A 16,871-nucleotide genomic window follows, 5' to 3' on the forward strand; every position below is an offset into this window, starting at 1 on the left:
CTACTGTAACTAGATATGTTATGACGGCCACAGTTATTAGGACTGGCATTTTTCAGTAATAGTGGTTATTCACAGTAAAACAGCCTTAGGTGACCAAATTAGCCACTCATAGTGGCCTCAGCTTACTAAATATCTCCATGCCAAGCAGAACCATTAATTCACATGGACCAACTGGAGACTGCCAGATGCTATGGTCATCATCAAGCTGCTTGTTGACCAGAGCAAGGAGACATCTTTTAAGTCAAACTTGTACCCCTTACCTGATCAGGCACCATTGGAACATCCACCATTGTAATCTGCATCAGCCTTTTCATTTTGGGAAGTACACAAGTAGGACTCCCAAGGTATCATGCATACATAATCAGATCCACTCCAGGACTATGTTAATCCACGTCTCAAGAGACAAGCAGGTCAGAACCCAGCTTCTTTACTCTACACCCAGCTAGTTGGTTTAGCATTCTTTTCAGGATCAAGAGGGGGAGGGGGAACAAGTGACTGAGAAATTGACAGGCCCCATCTCAGATAAACCATCAGAGTTCTTTGAAAGGCCCAAAATGTTTTTTATTAAAGAACTAGAACCAGGGACTTTTTTTTATTTTTTATTTTAGTTGCCTTACAATGTTGTATTAGTTTTAGGTGTATAGCAAAGTGATTCAGATTATATATATCACACACACACACAGAGTTATACATCCTTTCTTTTTCAGATTATTTTCCCATACAGGTTATTATAAAATATTGAGTATAGTTCCCTGTGCTATACAGCAGGTCCTTACTGTTTGTTTTATATATAGCAGTGTGTATATGTTACTCCCAAATTCCTAATTTATCCCTCCCCCTCTTCCCCTTTGGTAACCAAGAGTTTGTTTTCAGTGTCTGTGAGTCTGTTTCTACTTTGTAAATAAGAAAGTAGATTTTAGATTTCACATATAAGTGATATCACGATGTTAGTCTTTTTCTGACTTACTTCACTCAGTATGATAATCTCTAGGTCCATTCATGCTGCTGCAAATGGCATTATTCCATTCTTTTTTATGGCTGAGTTGTATTCCATTGTATATATGTACCACATCTTTTTATCCATTCATCTGTCGATGGACATTTAGGTTGCTTCCATGTCTTGACTACTGTAAATAGCACTGCAGTGAACATTGGGGTGCATGTACCTATTCAAATATGGTTTTCTCTGGATGGATGCCCAGGAGTAGGATTGCTGAATCATATGGTAGTTCTGTTTTTAGTTTTCTGAAGAACTTCCATACTGTTCTTCACAGCAGCTGTACTATTTTTAGTTAATTTACAAGGCTGTGGTAATTTCTGCTGTACAACAAAGTGACCCAGTCATACATGTACACATATCCATTCTGATTCTTTTCTCACATAGATTATCACAGTATAGTGGGTAGAGTTCTCTGTGATATACAGCAGATCCTTGTTGGCCAAACATTCCATATACCTCACTCAGTGTGTATATGCCAATCCCAAACCCTCAGTCCATCCCTCCCACCCAACCCCACCTGTCCCTGTTGGCAACCACAAATTCTTTAAAGTTTGTCTGTTTCTCTTCTGCAAGGAAGTTCATTTGTATCTTTTTTTAGATTCCACATATAAATGATATCATATGATTTTTTTTCACTAATTTCACTCAGTATGATAGTTTCTAGGTCCCTCCATGTTGATACAAATGGCATTATTTCTTTTTTACAGTTGAGTTTTATTCCATATATATATGCACATCTTCTTTATGCATTCCTCCGTCAATGGACATTTGAGTTGTTCCATGTCTTGGCTATTGTGAATAGTGATACAATGAGCATTGGGGTGCATGTATCTTTCTAAATTATTGTTTTCTCTAGATAGATGCCCAGGAGTAGGATTGTTAGATCATATGATAGTTCTACTTTTAGTTTTTTGAGGAATTTCCATAATGTTCTTCATAGTGGCTGTATCAATTTACATTCCCACCAATAGTGTAAAAACAGAACCAAAAAATTTAGAAAATTTTGGCAAACACCACAAAGCTAGGAGCTTGAACAAGGAAGGGGAACCTTGGATCCGCTCTTGGACATTCATGAACATTGTTCTGAAAAATAACTCCATTATAGAATTATATACTCTGGCTATGTTGAAAAGTGGAATATTAACCATTTTATTTTGAGAACATGTATCAAATTACAATTTGGAAGGCAAGTCATATAGCACTGCTGGTTGTTGCTCATTCTCTTCTCTGCCTTGTATTTCCTGAAAAATGAATGTTATTTTTCTATTTTAATTAGAAAATTAGAATTATTTTTTTCTTTAAACTTAAAATAGACCAGGATTTCTGATACATAATAGGAAAACTAAGTTCCAGGGATAACCCTGCAAAGTGCAAACATTCAAGTTAACAAATAGAAATGAAAAATAATTGATTTGATAACAAAAAAAGGTTGATTTTGTTGACCTACGTGTCAGAGTTCTTCTATGAATTATTGCTGTTCATCCAGGAAAGGTGCCATTGTCCTTAAACAGACAGTGAAGTGAGGCTGTGAGTGGTTGGTTAGTGGACCACAGTCTCATTGGGGAGCTGCAAAAAAATGCCATTGCTCAAGCCACATCCCAGACCAACGAAGCAAAAACTCAGGGTGGAGCTAACGAGTTGGTATTTTTCAAAAGTTGCCCTGTCTTTTCTTCTTTTCTAAAAATAAGTCATCACTGCTCCATTTCTTTTTCAGGGACAGTTTTTATGGGCAGAAATTTTAAATGATTTTCCCTTTTTCAGTTTTTAGAACTCTACTACTAACTGGTCATTAAGCAATCAAACATTAGTAATTCCCTCATCTCTTAAACTTCACTGGGATGACAAACAAGGATTCTTTTCACATGAGCCAGTGAAGCGTGTATATATGAGTGAATGTGGGTTTCTGTGTTTCATATTTTACTAAAGTAAATATCACCCCCAAAGACAAAAGCCTGTTATAGTTCCTTAATGACAGATGAATTACTACACAAGTAAAATTTCCATTTGACTTCTCAAAGAGCAAAACAAAAAGTGCATAGAAAAGAGGAATATATGCATTGTTGAAGCAAAGATGCCTGCCTTTCAGTCACTAGTAAAATTGGAGCCTTAAATCGGATCTTTAATTTTGTTATGGCTTAGTTATATGGAATTTTAAAAATAAAAACCCCTTTGATTTTAAGAATAATTTTATGTTCTGCCATGTTTTTAAATATGTCTTTAAATGGTGTTCTAACTCCCCAGAAGTTCAGAATCAGTACAGTAACTCTGAATTCTGTACCACTTACAGATTTTCTTGGGATCTGGCTCTGTTGCATTATAAAAATAATTACCAATATTGAGCACTCCTTAAGTGCCAGGCTCTATTTTACGTGTTTTTCATGTTAACTCATTTCCTTCAAGACCATAAAGAGCCAGAATTTAATTCATTTAATTTCCCTCCTTCCTTGGCCTTTCATAGTAGCCATGCTCGAACAGGGTTAAAAAAAAAATTAAGAGCATAGTGGAACTTGAGGGGAGGTAGGGGGGACACTTCATGGTAAAGCAGTACCTCCCCCAACCCCCCCACAAGCCTACCCAAGCTGTTTGATGAGCAAGTGTACACTCTATCAGAAGGCCTCACCATCCCTAAGAGAAATCAACTGTTCCTTCCTTCTCCTTAATTAGCTGCTTCCCTGAAACTGGACCATGTCTTCTTCCCAGAAAGGCCAAAGTTGTGGGCACTTAGAGGGGCAGCCTCGTGGGCACTTAGAGCTGCAGCCTCTATTTCCATGATTGACACCTGTGGTTCTTGAATCTGTGTGTGAAAAATAACCACCTTGGGCCCTTATTAAAATGCATATTCCTGTGATTTTTTTTCACCTTCTGATTAAGTGGGTAGAGGGTGGAACCCTAACTCTTCCTTTTTCAAAAAGTTTATTGAGGGAGTTCCCACTGTGGCTCAGTGAGTTATGAACCCAACTAGAATCCATGAGGATGCGGGTTTGACCCCTGGCCTCATTCAGTGGGTTAAGGATCCAGCATTGCTGTGAGCTGTGGTGTAGGTCAAGGGTGCAGCTCAGATACTGAGGTGCTCTTTCTATGGCTGTGGTATAGGCCGGCAGTTACAGCTCTGCTTCAGTCCCTAGCCTGGGAACTTCCATATGTTGCAGATGTGGCCCTTTTGGGGGGGGGAGTTTATTGAAGTTTAGCTCATTTACGATGTTGTGTCAATTTCTGTACAGCAAAGTGATTCAATTATATATATTCTTTTTCATATACTTTTCCCTGTGCTATACAGTCGGATCCTATTGTTTATCCATCCTATATATGTTTGCATATGATAATTCCAAACTCTCAATCCTTCTCTCCCCCAAGGCAAACACAAGTTTTCTCTATGTCTGTTTTTTTTTATTTTTCATACCTATGTTCATTTGTGTTGTATTTTAGATTCCACATATAAGTGATATCATAGGGTATTTGTCTTTTCTGACTTAGTATGATAATCTCAAAGTCCATCCATGTTGCTACAAATGGCATTATTTCATTCTTTTTTACGGCTGGGTACTATTCCATTGTATATGTAATCACATCTTCTTTATGCATTCTCCTTCAGTGGTCTTTTAGGTTGTTTCCATGTCTTGGCTATTGTGAATAGTGCTGCAGTGAACATTGGGGTGCATGTATCTTTTTGAATCATGGTTCTCTCCAGATATATGTCAAGGAGTGGTATTGCAGGATCATAGGGTAGTTCTATTTTTAGTTTTTTTAGGAACCTCCATTCTGTTTTCTCCATAGTGGCTGTACCAATTTACATTCCTACCAACAGTGCAAGAGGGTTTCCTTTCCTCCACACCATCTCTGGCATTTGTTATTTATAGACTTTTCAATGCTGTCCACTCTGGGTGGTGTAAGGTAGTACCTCATAGTAGTTTTGATTTGCATTTCTCTAATAATTAGTGGTGTTGAGTATTTTTTCATGTGCCTGTTGACCATCTGTATGTATTCTTTGGAGAAATGTCTATTTAGGTCTTCTACCCATTTTTCACCAAATCTTCATTTTTTTTAACTAGGCTCTCCCAGTATTCCCAATGCCAATGATAATACAAACTTGCTATTACATACGGTACCTGAAACACAGTCATTGCTGCTACTATTTATCCCATGGCTTCACATATACAAATGGTCACGTGATTTGAAGTAAACGATATTGTCAACATGTCTTATCTATTTTTAAGAGGTAAATGACTCTGTGACATGTGGTTTAACTTCACAAATATAACCACAATTTCATAAACAGCCATATCTTCAGGTCTAGAGATGACTTTGAATATTTCAATTAGGTCATCTATTCTTTAACATAAGAAGATGTTATTGCTAGTCAATTTTAAGATGGGTGGTCATGTACATACTCCCACAAAAAGGAAAAATCCCACCAAAACCATATGTATGAATTTAGTATTTTGATGTATTCTGTATACCACCCAAAAAGTAGGTAGGAAACCCAAAAGAGTGAAGTACCTTACCCAAGAACACACACATGGAAGAGCCCAGAGTGTCCCTTTGAGGCTTCTCCCACTGCTACACCATGAGCTCTGAACCCTCTGGTCTGTCTCTTCCCTTGTCAGTAATTCACAGGTGCTCAGAGGCAGCAACCATTTCTCCTTCAGCAGGCTGGACACCAATCAAAATCAGTGTTGGTTCCTGAGCACACACCACTTGAGAGTTGAACAGCTGGCCCCCAGCATATGCTAAGAGTCAAGACTAAGATAAATCATCTGGGGTGAAACTCTAGATAATTCATAATTCAAAAACCCTCCATGAACTATCCTTTTCACAGAAGAGATGTTTGTCTTCATCTATATGTTGCTATAAAGTTTGAGAAATTCAGTTAAATAATTTCTGGAGGAAAGGGAAGTGTGTTGACGTATTTCTGCCTATTGACCAGATGACTTGGCCAAAGTTAGATGCAGAAAACAATTAAGTCCTGATTCTGTAATGTGTAGCTTAATTCCAGCCACACTGCCTCCTAGACAAATCTTCCCTGTTCATGAATTACAGTCATAGGTACCAAGGAGGCAGGGCCAAAAGTCTAAGACTACGGCTGAACAAACCAATGCCCTCTGCAGCAACACAGATGCACCTAGAGACGCATACTGAGTGAAGTCAGTCAGAAAGAGAAAGACAAATATCATATGATATCACTTATATCTGGAATCTAATATACAACCCAAGTGAACCTTTCTATAGAAAAGAAACAATCTCATGGACTTGGAGAACAGACTTGTGGTTGCCAAGGGGAAGGGAATGGGATGGACTGGTTGCCAAGGGGAAGGGAATGGGATGGACTGGGAGTTTGGGATTAGTAGATGCAAACTATTGTATTTGGAGTGGATAAACAATGAGATCCTGCTGTATAGCACAGAGAACTATATCTAGTCACTCATGATGGAACATAATAGAGGACAATGTAAGAAAAAGAATGTATGTGTGTGTGTGTGTGTGTGTGTAAAAGACTGGGTCACTTTAATGTACAGCAGAAATTGACAGAACAATGTAAATCAAAGATGACAGAAAAAGTAAAAACCTAAAAAATAAAATTCAAGGTGGGAGCTAGAAACAAAAATTCCTATAAGGATCATAGCCTTACGTAGAAATGTTGGCACGCACGCACGCACACACACACACACACACACACACACACACACACACACACACACAGAGACATACTTAGCTTGTACCAGTCACATTGGAAATCTGATATATGTCTGTATTTACTGGGCCAAGTTCTGAATATGCTTACACCATGGCAGTAGTTCTTGCTTGGATTTCACATTGGGGAGTGGCATTTGAAGGGCAGGCTTTTACCTTGTTCAGCCAAAAGCAGGTTATAGGCTTGGTGTTCAGGGTCAGGCTTGGCAGTGCCTCACAGTCTGATGAGTTGATCTGTGTGCAAAGCACAGTGACAGAAGGTAATTTGGGGAGATCTCACCACACTGCATGTGGAAAACAGAGTTGTCTCTGTTGGAGTTATGCCAATGGTTTGAATTTACATGTGTTTCTGCATTTTTTTATACAGCTTTTGAACTGAAAAACAAAGGTCTGATATGTAACCCACGTTTAAAAAAAAAAAAACAATAAAACACCTACCCCACTCAGAGACCCAAACATGTTTCATTTGTGTGATGAGCTAATCACTTGGGCCACTAGTTTTCAGAGAATCCAAAGAAAGGCATTTGTAAATGGAAACCTATTATTACAATAATTCTCTCAATAGTCACATGAATAGGCTATTGCAAAGTGGCCTGAGGGATAGGAAATCCCTGCAGACCCAGGTTGGCCCAGAAATCTTTGATTTTTGTGCCTCATCCCCTTCTGATGCAGCAATAGAGATGTCATCCAGAGAGTCCATGGTTTCTGAGTAGAGGTGGGGCACCCAGGAAGTCCAGTGTGCCCCATACTGTGGGCCAAGGGAGGTAAGCAGGTATGTGCTGTGGAACACACCAGGTCCCCACCCCTGCACCTCCCCTCCCTACCCCCAATCACTGCCAGCAGCCCTGGCAGCACAGAATAACATCTCAGGTGTTCCTTGTTGGCAGCTGAGATATAAGCAGTTTTCTCCTGTCTTGGACTCTGTTCTGTCACTTTCCTTGCTCAGCTGTCCTGTCCCTGAAAATTAAAAGCAAAATGACTTCCTTTTTTTTGAGGCTGCTGCTGCTGCAGCAGCTCCTCATAACCCTTAATAATGAAGTGCAAGAAACCATTAAGATTTGTCCCGCTTGGCTTTCACTCACCAGCCTCTGTGATCATCCTGATCCAGCTGCAGTGTGTGATCATGATTGCAAAAAGCAGCACAAATCCAGAGGACAGGTTAGCAAACTGCCAACGCCTTCTCCAGTCTTCACTCACACTATCACAAGAAGCATCCCGTGGAAAGCCGTTTCAGAGTTTCTGACTAGGAGCACTAGGGCAACCTTAAACAGACTGATAGGCAGTCTGGGAGGGGCAGAGTAGTATGGACTGAAATCAAAGAGATTGGTTTAAAAATCCTTGTTCTCTTGATGGACACCTGGTCCAAGAGGCACAGTATCATAACATCATTTTTTTTCCAAATTGTAAAAGTGGAATAATAACTAAAAGGCTGTTAAGAGGGTTAAATGAAATTATCCATGTAGCATAGAGTAAGCAGTGTTTGTCTCTTTATAAAACAGTAAATAGGAGCTCCCATTGTGACCCAGTAGATTAAGGACCTAACATTGTCTCTATGAGGATGCAAATTTGATCCCTGGCCTCAAGGATTCCTCAGTGAGGTAAGGATCCAGTGTTGCCACAAGCTGTGGCATGGTGCACAGAGGAGACTTGGATCCAGTGTCGCTCTGGCTGTGGGATAGAGCACAGCTGCAGCTCCATTTGACCCCGAGCCTGGGAACCTCCATATGCTGCATATGAGGCCCTAAAAAACAAACAAAACAAAACAAAACAAAAGCAGTAACTAAAACCTGCCTTCCATAACAGAGGGAGGTCAGAATCTATGTGGTAGGCCCTCAAGGTTAACCAATTCCCTTTGAGAATTTGAGACCACAGATGCAGTAGCCTTTGAGCAGCCTAAATAACCTCACCTATCCATGGTAAAGAAGAAGAATCAACAGACTGGTGTAGATGTCCATACTATATGGTTCCCATTAGAGGTGGTAACAGAATGGCAACAGAATACCAACAGAAGGGAGAAAGCAATGCAGATATCATACAACTGCCTGCATGCTCAGAGCATGAGCCTTGTGGTAATAGCGTACCTGCCCTTACTGGCTTTGCAAATTCAAGTGCGATTTGGCAGTTACTAATATGTACTCTAAACCTACTGTGCAACATATTTTGCAGAGGTAACTGAAAGGACTTTGATATCAGTAACTAGGTGATCATGTAGAAAATAATTGAGTATCTTTCATGTTCTGTTTACATTCTTAATAAAGGAAACTATTTCAGACCCAGCCTCAACTTTTTAATAAACTGACCTAGGCAGCTCCATTCACACTGTCTTCTCAAAGCTAATGGGAAGCTTACACAAAAAAGCTACTCTTATTTTGTACCAAGAAACTTAAACATTTTACGTATAATATCTCAACAACAGTACTATCCCCATTTCACAGATTAGGAAATTGAGACTCAGAGAAATGAAGCAAAGTGCCTGGGGTCCCACACTCAGTTGTGAAGGCAGGATTTGAAACCCTCTGGCTCAAGTGTGCTCTAAACCCCTGTGTTTCTCCTCCTCAAGAAGTCTAAGTCAATCTTATCCTGCTCCATGTAGATAAAGGAAATGTATGACTTTCCTAGCTTCAGGGAAAAGATGCATTCAGGGTTGTTGGTGAACAAAGAGCTCAGAGGATGGCCATTATATGCCAGGTGCACTAAAAGGTGAGATAGCTTGATAAACAAATATTTGCCTAAAGGCAGGAGGCCCGAGCTCAAGACTTGACATGGCTTCCTCCTCGTTGTGTGATATTGCATCCATTACCTACCCTCCCTGAACCCAGTATCCTCGCCTATAAGGTTTCCTCCCCTCATAGAATTGTCATCATCATCAATGCAGTAACACAGGTAGATCTGCTTTCCTATTTGTAAGCTCTAGGCAAATGCCAATGATTGTTATTATGGTCATGGTCAATTTGTTTCAGTTCCACTGCTGCCTTGCTCTTGAATCTTTGGAAATATTTCCTAATCACTAAACCTTCTTACCTATAAACCAGAGCTGAGGCTGTAGCATCCTTTGGTAGCATGCTTTAGCAGCCGTTTTCAAACCGTAGTGACCTAGAATCTTTGGGCATGTTGTTAAAAATCTGTTCCTGAGCCCTGGCAGTTATGGTCCTGCACAGCTGGGTGAAGTCTTGCAATAGTCACCCTTAAAAAGGGCCACATCCGATTCTGATGTAGATGGGCCATGATAATGCTCTGAAAAAAGGCCGCCCTGAAAGCTCAGTATTACAGAGATTTGTGGTATCTGTGAGTAAAGAACTTGATCAAGGTCACCTATAACTCACCAACACTGACTTCTCAAGCGCTGGTACCTGGATCCTGTTGTTCTGACCACCCCGGGACTCATTGAAACGCTCTCCTGGTTGCAGGGTTTCCATCAAGAGTTCAATTCCAGAGGACATGGCCATGGCTTCTAGCACCCCACAGACGTCCTTAAGTGGCTAATGAAATGTCATTGCCTTTTTCTCCTTCCTCCACAGACACATTTGCAAGCAAAGTGGCTGCTACCCAGGACCAGTACGCAGACGCATCCATAGGTAACGTCACGGGCAGCAACGCGGTGAATGTCTTCCTGGGAATCGGCGTGGCCTGGTCCATCGCTGCCATCTACCATGCGGCCAACGGGGAACAGTTCAAAGTGTCCCCTGGCACGCTAGCTTTCTCTGTCACACTCTTCACCATTTTTGCTTTCATCAATGTGGGGGTGCTGCTGTATCGGCGAAGGCCAGAAATCGGAGGTGAGCTGGGTGGGCCCCGGACTGCCAAGCTCCTCACATCCTGCCTCTTTGTGCTCCTGTGGCTCTTGTACATTTTCTTCTCCTCCCTGGAGGCCTACTGCCACATAAAAGGCTTCTAAAGGAACAATCAGATATAGTAAATTTATATATATATACATATATATATACATAAAAATTATGTATAACAAACAGAGGAAACTGACATTTGTCATGTCCACTTACCTGCTGATGGAATCCAGCTTCAAGAGCATACTCTGTACTAGGGCTGGAGCGAGAACGCATCACCTCCCGTTCCCAGGGGCATCGTCACGTTGAACAAGGCATGGAGGCAGGGCCATCTTTGCAGCTCAGCCTAGAAGGGCTGTGTTCTCCCCGGGTTCATAAATTGTTAAGTCTTTGATTTGTTTTCTGTTTTTGCTTGTCTGGGGCAGGGGACAAGGAGGTTGCTGATGTTAAGCTTTTGTTTTTGTTTTGTTTTATTGATTTGAGGTGGGGAGAATCAGGGTTTTTGCTTCTCTTATGGAGAGTGATGACCAATCTAAATGCAAATGGGTTTCTGGTAGAAATGAAAATCATTAAGATTACTCTTTCCCCAACACACTTTAAAAATTATTCTGGAGTGAGAAAGGAAATGGGCATGGAAGAAGAAAGAAGCATGTGTTCACCCTGTTACTAAATTTCATGCTCACCTCTGGCACGAGAGCAGAGGTGACACTGCCTCCAAGAAGAAATATGGGAGCTGGAATGTAGCCAAGGAAAGAGTCAGTCTGATATTTAAAGATATGATACCTGGCACTCTTGTTCAACAGGTATAGGAATCACATGCCTAGATTCCCAGGAACATGAAAACCCTTTCCTATCTCTTTAGCACTGGACTGTGATTGGCAAGGCCCTTATTCTGGTGTTCCAGCCCAACTAGCCCCCTCCCCCGCACCGGTTCCGCTCCCAAGCCTCTTCCTCCTGCCCACCAACCCTCCTACAAACAGGAAGAATAACCCCATTCTAAAAGCACATCATCCTTTTCCATGCACATCAGTTCGAGTCTCAGTCCCACACTGGTGTTGCCTGGGATCGTCCATCGGTTTTGTTTTCGAAAGCATCCATGGCCTGCATAGCTGTGTCCCAGTCATGACTGAACATTTGCTCCTCCTTCATGTGCCTGTTTGGGAATGTTGTTGTGATACCTGTTACACAGTGCATGGATGAAAAATAAATACAACAAAACAAAGCGTAGCTGTATATAGTAGAGTAGAGCATATACCGTTCTCCCATTCAGCGACATTGATTGGACATTGAAGACATCAGTGAGTTTTCCTTTCACCTGAGTTGTCACCTTTGTGTTGTAATTGAGTTGTATGAGCGATAAAAGGAGGAAATGGTTTGGACCTGCAACCTTCATGTCTAAGAAGCACTGTAACTGCCCCATGGGAGGTTAAAGATGTTGAGAGGACAGCAGGCCAACCATAGAGTATCTTCGTGGAGAAGTAGCTAGCCATGTGGTACACCTGGGAAACCTCTGCAAAACTCCATTGATTCAGGAAGGCAAAGGTGAAGGTGCTGTAGAGAAGGGAAGGTATTAGATGTGCCGGGCTTTAGAAGCCTCCACTCCCATGACACTCCTGCCCCCAGAGTATTTATTTCACATCTGCTCTGTCTGGCACAGATGGTAGATAGTGCTGGTTTGTTATTTTATTTTTTTATGTAAAAGGCTATTTGGAGCCCTGTTTCTTTCGCCGTCTGGATCCCTCCGATTATATCTGCAGTTCCTGAGGAGGAAAGAAGCCACGGTGAGCAATAGGCCTTTGCAAGTGTGTCTTCTCTACTTAGGACAAAGGAGGAAGCAATTATATGAGCTAATGTGTACCTCCCAGGAGGATTGCCCTGGGGGGTGGGGAGGGATTAACCCTGGAAAAGGAACGGTTCTTTCATTTTCACAATATCAAAGAGCGTGGATAAACCCAACATTCCATCGTCAGGAGTCCATGAATGAGGAGAAATGGAATGACACAGGTCCCCTCTCAGATACTTCTCTAAAGAATCCAAGGCCAGAGCCACCCCTCAGGCCCTCTGTATTGATTTAAAGGTATACTTAACAATTTTCATTTCTTATTTTCTCTTCTGTCACTTAGTAATCACAATCATTCATCATTTAATAAACACTGGGTTCCTGAATGAATAATGAAATGCTGGTACCCATTCAACATGCCAGGTCCTGCAAGAGGTGCTCTCTCTTAGGAACTGAACCACGGATAAGACAGCCCAGATCCCTGTCCTGAGGGGGTTCCCTGTTAAGGTGATGGCCATTTCTATAAGCAAGAGCTAACCCAGCCAAAGGGAAACAGTTTGACCTTGCAAGAAAAAGGCAAGTATGAAACTCTCTTGTCTAAATATCTATGATTTTTCTTTAACTAGGAGAGTATAAGGTACAGGTTTTCCTAAGCATTCTGGGTATCCTTAGCCAATCTTACAGATATGAACATCTTTTCAATTTAAACCAGGTGAGACAATATGATATTGGTGATTCAGATCAAGAGAAGGCCCGGTTAATCTCAGTTTTTCTCTCTGTTGGACAACAGTACTTTTCTATGCCTTCTAGAGCTCTACAACTTCTCCTCTATCCTGCAGCATCACCCTGGACCACTCATGGCCCAACACACTGGTGGCACACTCTAACCCATTTGGGGGAAGATTTATTAAATAGAAAGCTAGCTTAGAAACATCAAGTAAATAATCACAGGATACGAGTTGTTTAAACATCAGAAGGACTTTGCACTCCTTTCTAGCCATATTTGGAATGTTAACCATCCCATAGCAAATTTTCACAGAGGACTTTAAGAAATCCTTGCCATTGGTCAATTTCAAGTTCAAAGCTTTTTGGTTTGTTTGCTTTTGAAATTTTCATGTTATAGGGAAAATATGATTCTGGTTGTTCAGGGTTGTATTAGTCATTATAGTTGTGTAAAAATTTCATTTTGTTTGATTATTTTATTTTGTGTGTATTGTGCACAGCTTTAGGGGGGGAGTGCACTAATTGTGCTGTTCCTTATAAATGGTACACATTATTGACACAGACAAATAAAGTTTCTAATTGTTTCTGACTTAATCACTAGTGATACAGCATATTCTGTATGGAATGTTTTCTCTCTTCTCATTGTCATCTACTTCATCCTTTGTTTTCATGTTTTGAAGAAATAAAGACCAAAACGGTATTATTGTGCAACTGGTCTCCTCATCCAAGAGAAAGAAAATAGATACTCAGTATTTACCTTGCAAATGTCAACCCTTCGGTCATGCCTTGTTTCCTTTTAATGTCTCAAGAGAGCATAGTGTCAGTACATTCTCTGACACTGTTAAGATCAATGTTGGACATTTCTCACATTTCACTAATTGTTTTCTTTCCATCTTTTGGTACCACTTACCTACATTCTTTCTGCATTCATGAACATGAACTCATGAACAGTTCCACATCAAACCACTGTTTAGCATGTGGAGTATTTACTATATCAAATCAATTCTAATAAAAAGAAGGGTGTAACTAGGTGCTTCCCCAAGAGATACTTAAGTAAATTGCTCTTTTACTATTGCATACTGTATTCCTCCTGAATCATTAATAATGTGTGTCTAATTATGTTGTTTACTTCATATGTCATAATCAAAACAGTATAGGAAGAGGTGACACCGGAAATGAAATCAGCATTTGTAGAGAAAAAAAGTGATCTCTAGTTTGTGTATCCACTTAAAAGTATATGTTACTATTAATAGATTTAGTTCTTACTAAAATAGAATCGTCCACTGTGTACATGTAATATTTCATTCATCTGATTGTCCTTAAAATTTTCTTTGGAATTCCTGATTATACCCATACATGGTCATGTGTGGAATGCTTTCATTTATAAAGGTAATTGTCTTGGCTCAACAGTTAATATATCTTCTGGGACCCAATATTTGGTTTAACACAAAAATGAGCAGCCAACATTTACTTCTTTAACAGCAAAAGGGGTAGCCCTGTTTAGCAACTCTTCAGCAAATGCTGTGGCTCAACAATTCTAAACTCTTGTAATTTTATTCTTTCAAAGATTCTGATTCAAGCCTTCCACCAGTGAAGATTTTATAGAGCTTGGCTTTTGTGGTTCAGAGCATAAACACCCTAAGATATTTTTTCTTCTTAAAAAAATGGTGGGGTTTTTTGTTATTTTATTTTATTTTCTGAAAACATGATGTCTTCAACAACCTGCAGATATTCTGCTAGGTGGCTTTTATCTACCATGAAAATTCCTAATGTGGTACTTTTCCCCCAGTGGTCTCACTTTTAATAAAAGCTCACCTTACACATGGTATGGTCCACAGGGAACTTGATTCATTGTTGCTTCCACAGCCCAGGTCCCCTGATCCTAACCTGTCAAAGTGAGAATCACCAGTTTGCTCTGAAAACATCTTAAGAACTCTGTGGAAGCAATCAGAAAAAATCACACATTTCCTCTGATAGATGATAAAGCCCTCCATTCCCTAAGTGTGAAAAAACCACTTTCTCAAGGATGTAAACTAGGTCCTTTTTCAATGTTTCCTGGCTCAAGATGTGAAGTCCCACTTTTCATCATCGTTTTCTGCGTCTGATCTTGGGCAGTTACATCCAGAGCAAGTCTTGAATAGTTTCCTAACTTCAAGAATATTTGGCCATCTCATTATCAACCATGTACAACCCTGGATCTTACATGACCTACAAAGGGCACTTGACTTTTGTTGCCATAATCACTGCACTTGGCCAAGACATTCTAGCTGTTAGTAAAGTGGGGATTTCAATTGATAAATAGAAATTTATTAATTGTATTACATAGAAGAGATATACAAAATCATACTTCTACAGAGAAACAAAAATGTTACTATGAGTGGATTCATTAGCTTTCGCTCAGATCTACCTATAGGTTTTGGTAAGGGATTCCATTTCTGCTCTTCTTTTCAACGATTGTGTTCTTACCACTTCTTAGCCACATACATTGTCTTCCACCCAACGTATGTGAAGTTTTGGTCAGCTCTGATTGTACTGGTACTCCACCTGCAAAGGTGGGAAGGAGAAACTATTGTAAGAGAGATTTCATTTTTGAAGTCCCATCAAGCCAGGGTTAATCATCTCCCAAAGCAGAAAATGTCTTTACCTGTAGGAGTGACCACCAAGTGGTAGGACTCCCAAAGGAGAGAGTGCTTCAGCTTTCCAGCCAACAGAAATGGGTGAGTATCTATCTGTCTATGGCTTTTTCCCTTCCCGCCAAGATATCCAAAAAGATACATTCAGAGGTTCTCCCAATTTCAATTTTGTCAAAGGTCCTCCAATCAAGTTTCCTATGGGACTTTTAAATTAGCGGTCATTGTATAAACTGTTTTAATGGATTGATTGATTTGTAGCCATTTTAACTTTAAAAAAGAAACGTAACTTTGTAGTTAGATTTATGACCCATGTCTTTACAGGAAGACTTGCTTGCCTGGAAGTGCCTGGTCATCAATGCAGTATTTCATAGACGCTTGACTTTCCCATGATCTTTTTCAAAGACTCAGAGAGGTATCCACTTGAGAATATGCAACCTTTTTTCTTTTCCCAATTTCTAACTTTTGTACTTCTTCCATGGCCATTCCCACCACATTCATTACCTCATCAGTGTTCACTATGCCTCTCAGCAGTAAGGAAAAGGCTCATGCTAAAAATCCTCTGGGCATGTGTTTTCTGAAAGTGAATTTGTCATTGGAAAATCAAATATAATGATGTTCCACCTAGAAAACAGTTACTAGATCATAGGGTGGTATCTCTATAAATGTTTAGGACAAGGTTATATCCTACAGCTACACACTACAGCAGCATTGTTCATTTTATTCCTCTCTGGATCATAAGTTTTTCATATGTCAGTAGCAATCTACCTAGCCTTTTATTCTATCAATATATATAGGTATGGACAAGGATAAAGACTCCCACATACTTCTTCAAAGGTGACATATATAAACATAGAAAAATATCATGTATAGTTTCCATGCCTCCAAGAAATATGAGTGGATCAAATGCTTCTCTGAGGTCATTTATATTCATGATATGCAAATAGTAGTAAAATTCACATTGTAACCAAACACACCAGGAGAGAAATTAGCTAACTTCAGTGTTATTCAATGTTATTGAGTCAATTTTGACAATTAAAGCACAGCCAACCCTACTGATTTTCTGATTGCAAAGACAGATCTACCTAGCCAAATCCGAGAGTGTAGAGGGGAATTCATGTGCTAGAATGATTATACAGCTCTCTTACTGGAAACTCTTTATTTGCTTAGAAGGATCTGGCTCAGAGATTTTTCGAAGACATTCTCCTACATTCTCAAGTTGAAATAACCTACATTTAATTTGCAGAATTTTTTATTGGACCTCTTGA

General features: G+C 40.1%; 1 protein-coding gene and 1 long non-coding RNA gene across 48 annotated transcripts in view; one reads left to right on the forward strand and one right to left on the reverse strand.

Annotated features, from left to right (window-relative positions):
* The window catches only part of SLC8A1 (solute carrier family 8 member A1), a 421,405-nt gene extending 407,732 nt beyond the window's left edge, over positions 1–13,673 (forward strand). For all 40 annotated transcript variants that reach the window (XM_085019457.1, XM_085019445.1, XM_085019450.1 and 37 more), the window contains one exon: positions 10,207–13,673. In XM_085019457.1, the coding sequence (XP_084875583.1) occupies positions 10,207–10,583 (377 nt within the window). In that variant the 3' untranslated portion in view covers positions 10,584–13,673. The remainder of the gene's footprint in view (positions 1–10,206) is intronic.
* LOC106507388 (uncharacterized) overlaps positions 2,124–16,871 on the reverse strand; it is a 242,555-nt gene continuing 227,807 nt past the window's right edge. The window contains exons 3-8 of one of the 8 annotated variants that reach the window (XR_014842142.1): positions 14,789–14,860; positions 10,687–12,230; positions 10,012–10,579; positions 7,771–7,996; positions 6,845–6,922; positions 2,124–2,241 (exon numbers count right to left, since the gene is read on the reverse strand). This is a non-coding gene — a long non-coding RNA (uncharacterized LOC106507388). Of the gene's footprint in view, positions 2,567–6,725; positions 6,923–6,971; positions 7,646–7,770; positions 7,997–8,958; positions 10,580–10,686; positions 12,231–14,788; positions 14,909–16,871 lie in introns of those variants that run through there. The other 7 variants (XR_014842147.1, XR_014842140.1, XR_014842139.1 and 4 more) reach the window with 7 other exon arrangements.

The sequence above is a fragment of the Sus scrofa genome, chromosome 3, assembly GCF_054392235.1.
Source record: "Sus scrofa isolate SSC_HxYL_T2T_F1_AM1 chromosome 3, Sscrofa_HxYL_maternal_Yorkshire_Landrace_v2.0, whole genome shotgun sequence".
Taxonomy (NCBI): Eukaryota; Metazoa; Chordata; class Mammalia; order Artiodactyla; family Suidae; genus Sus; species Sus scrofa.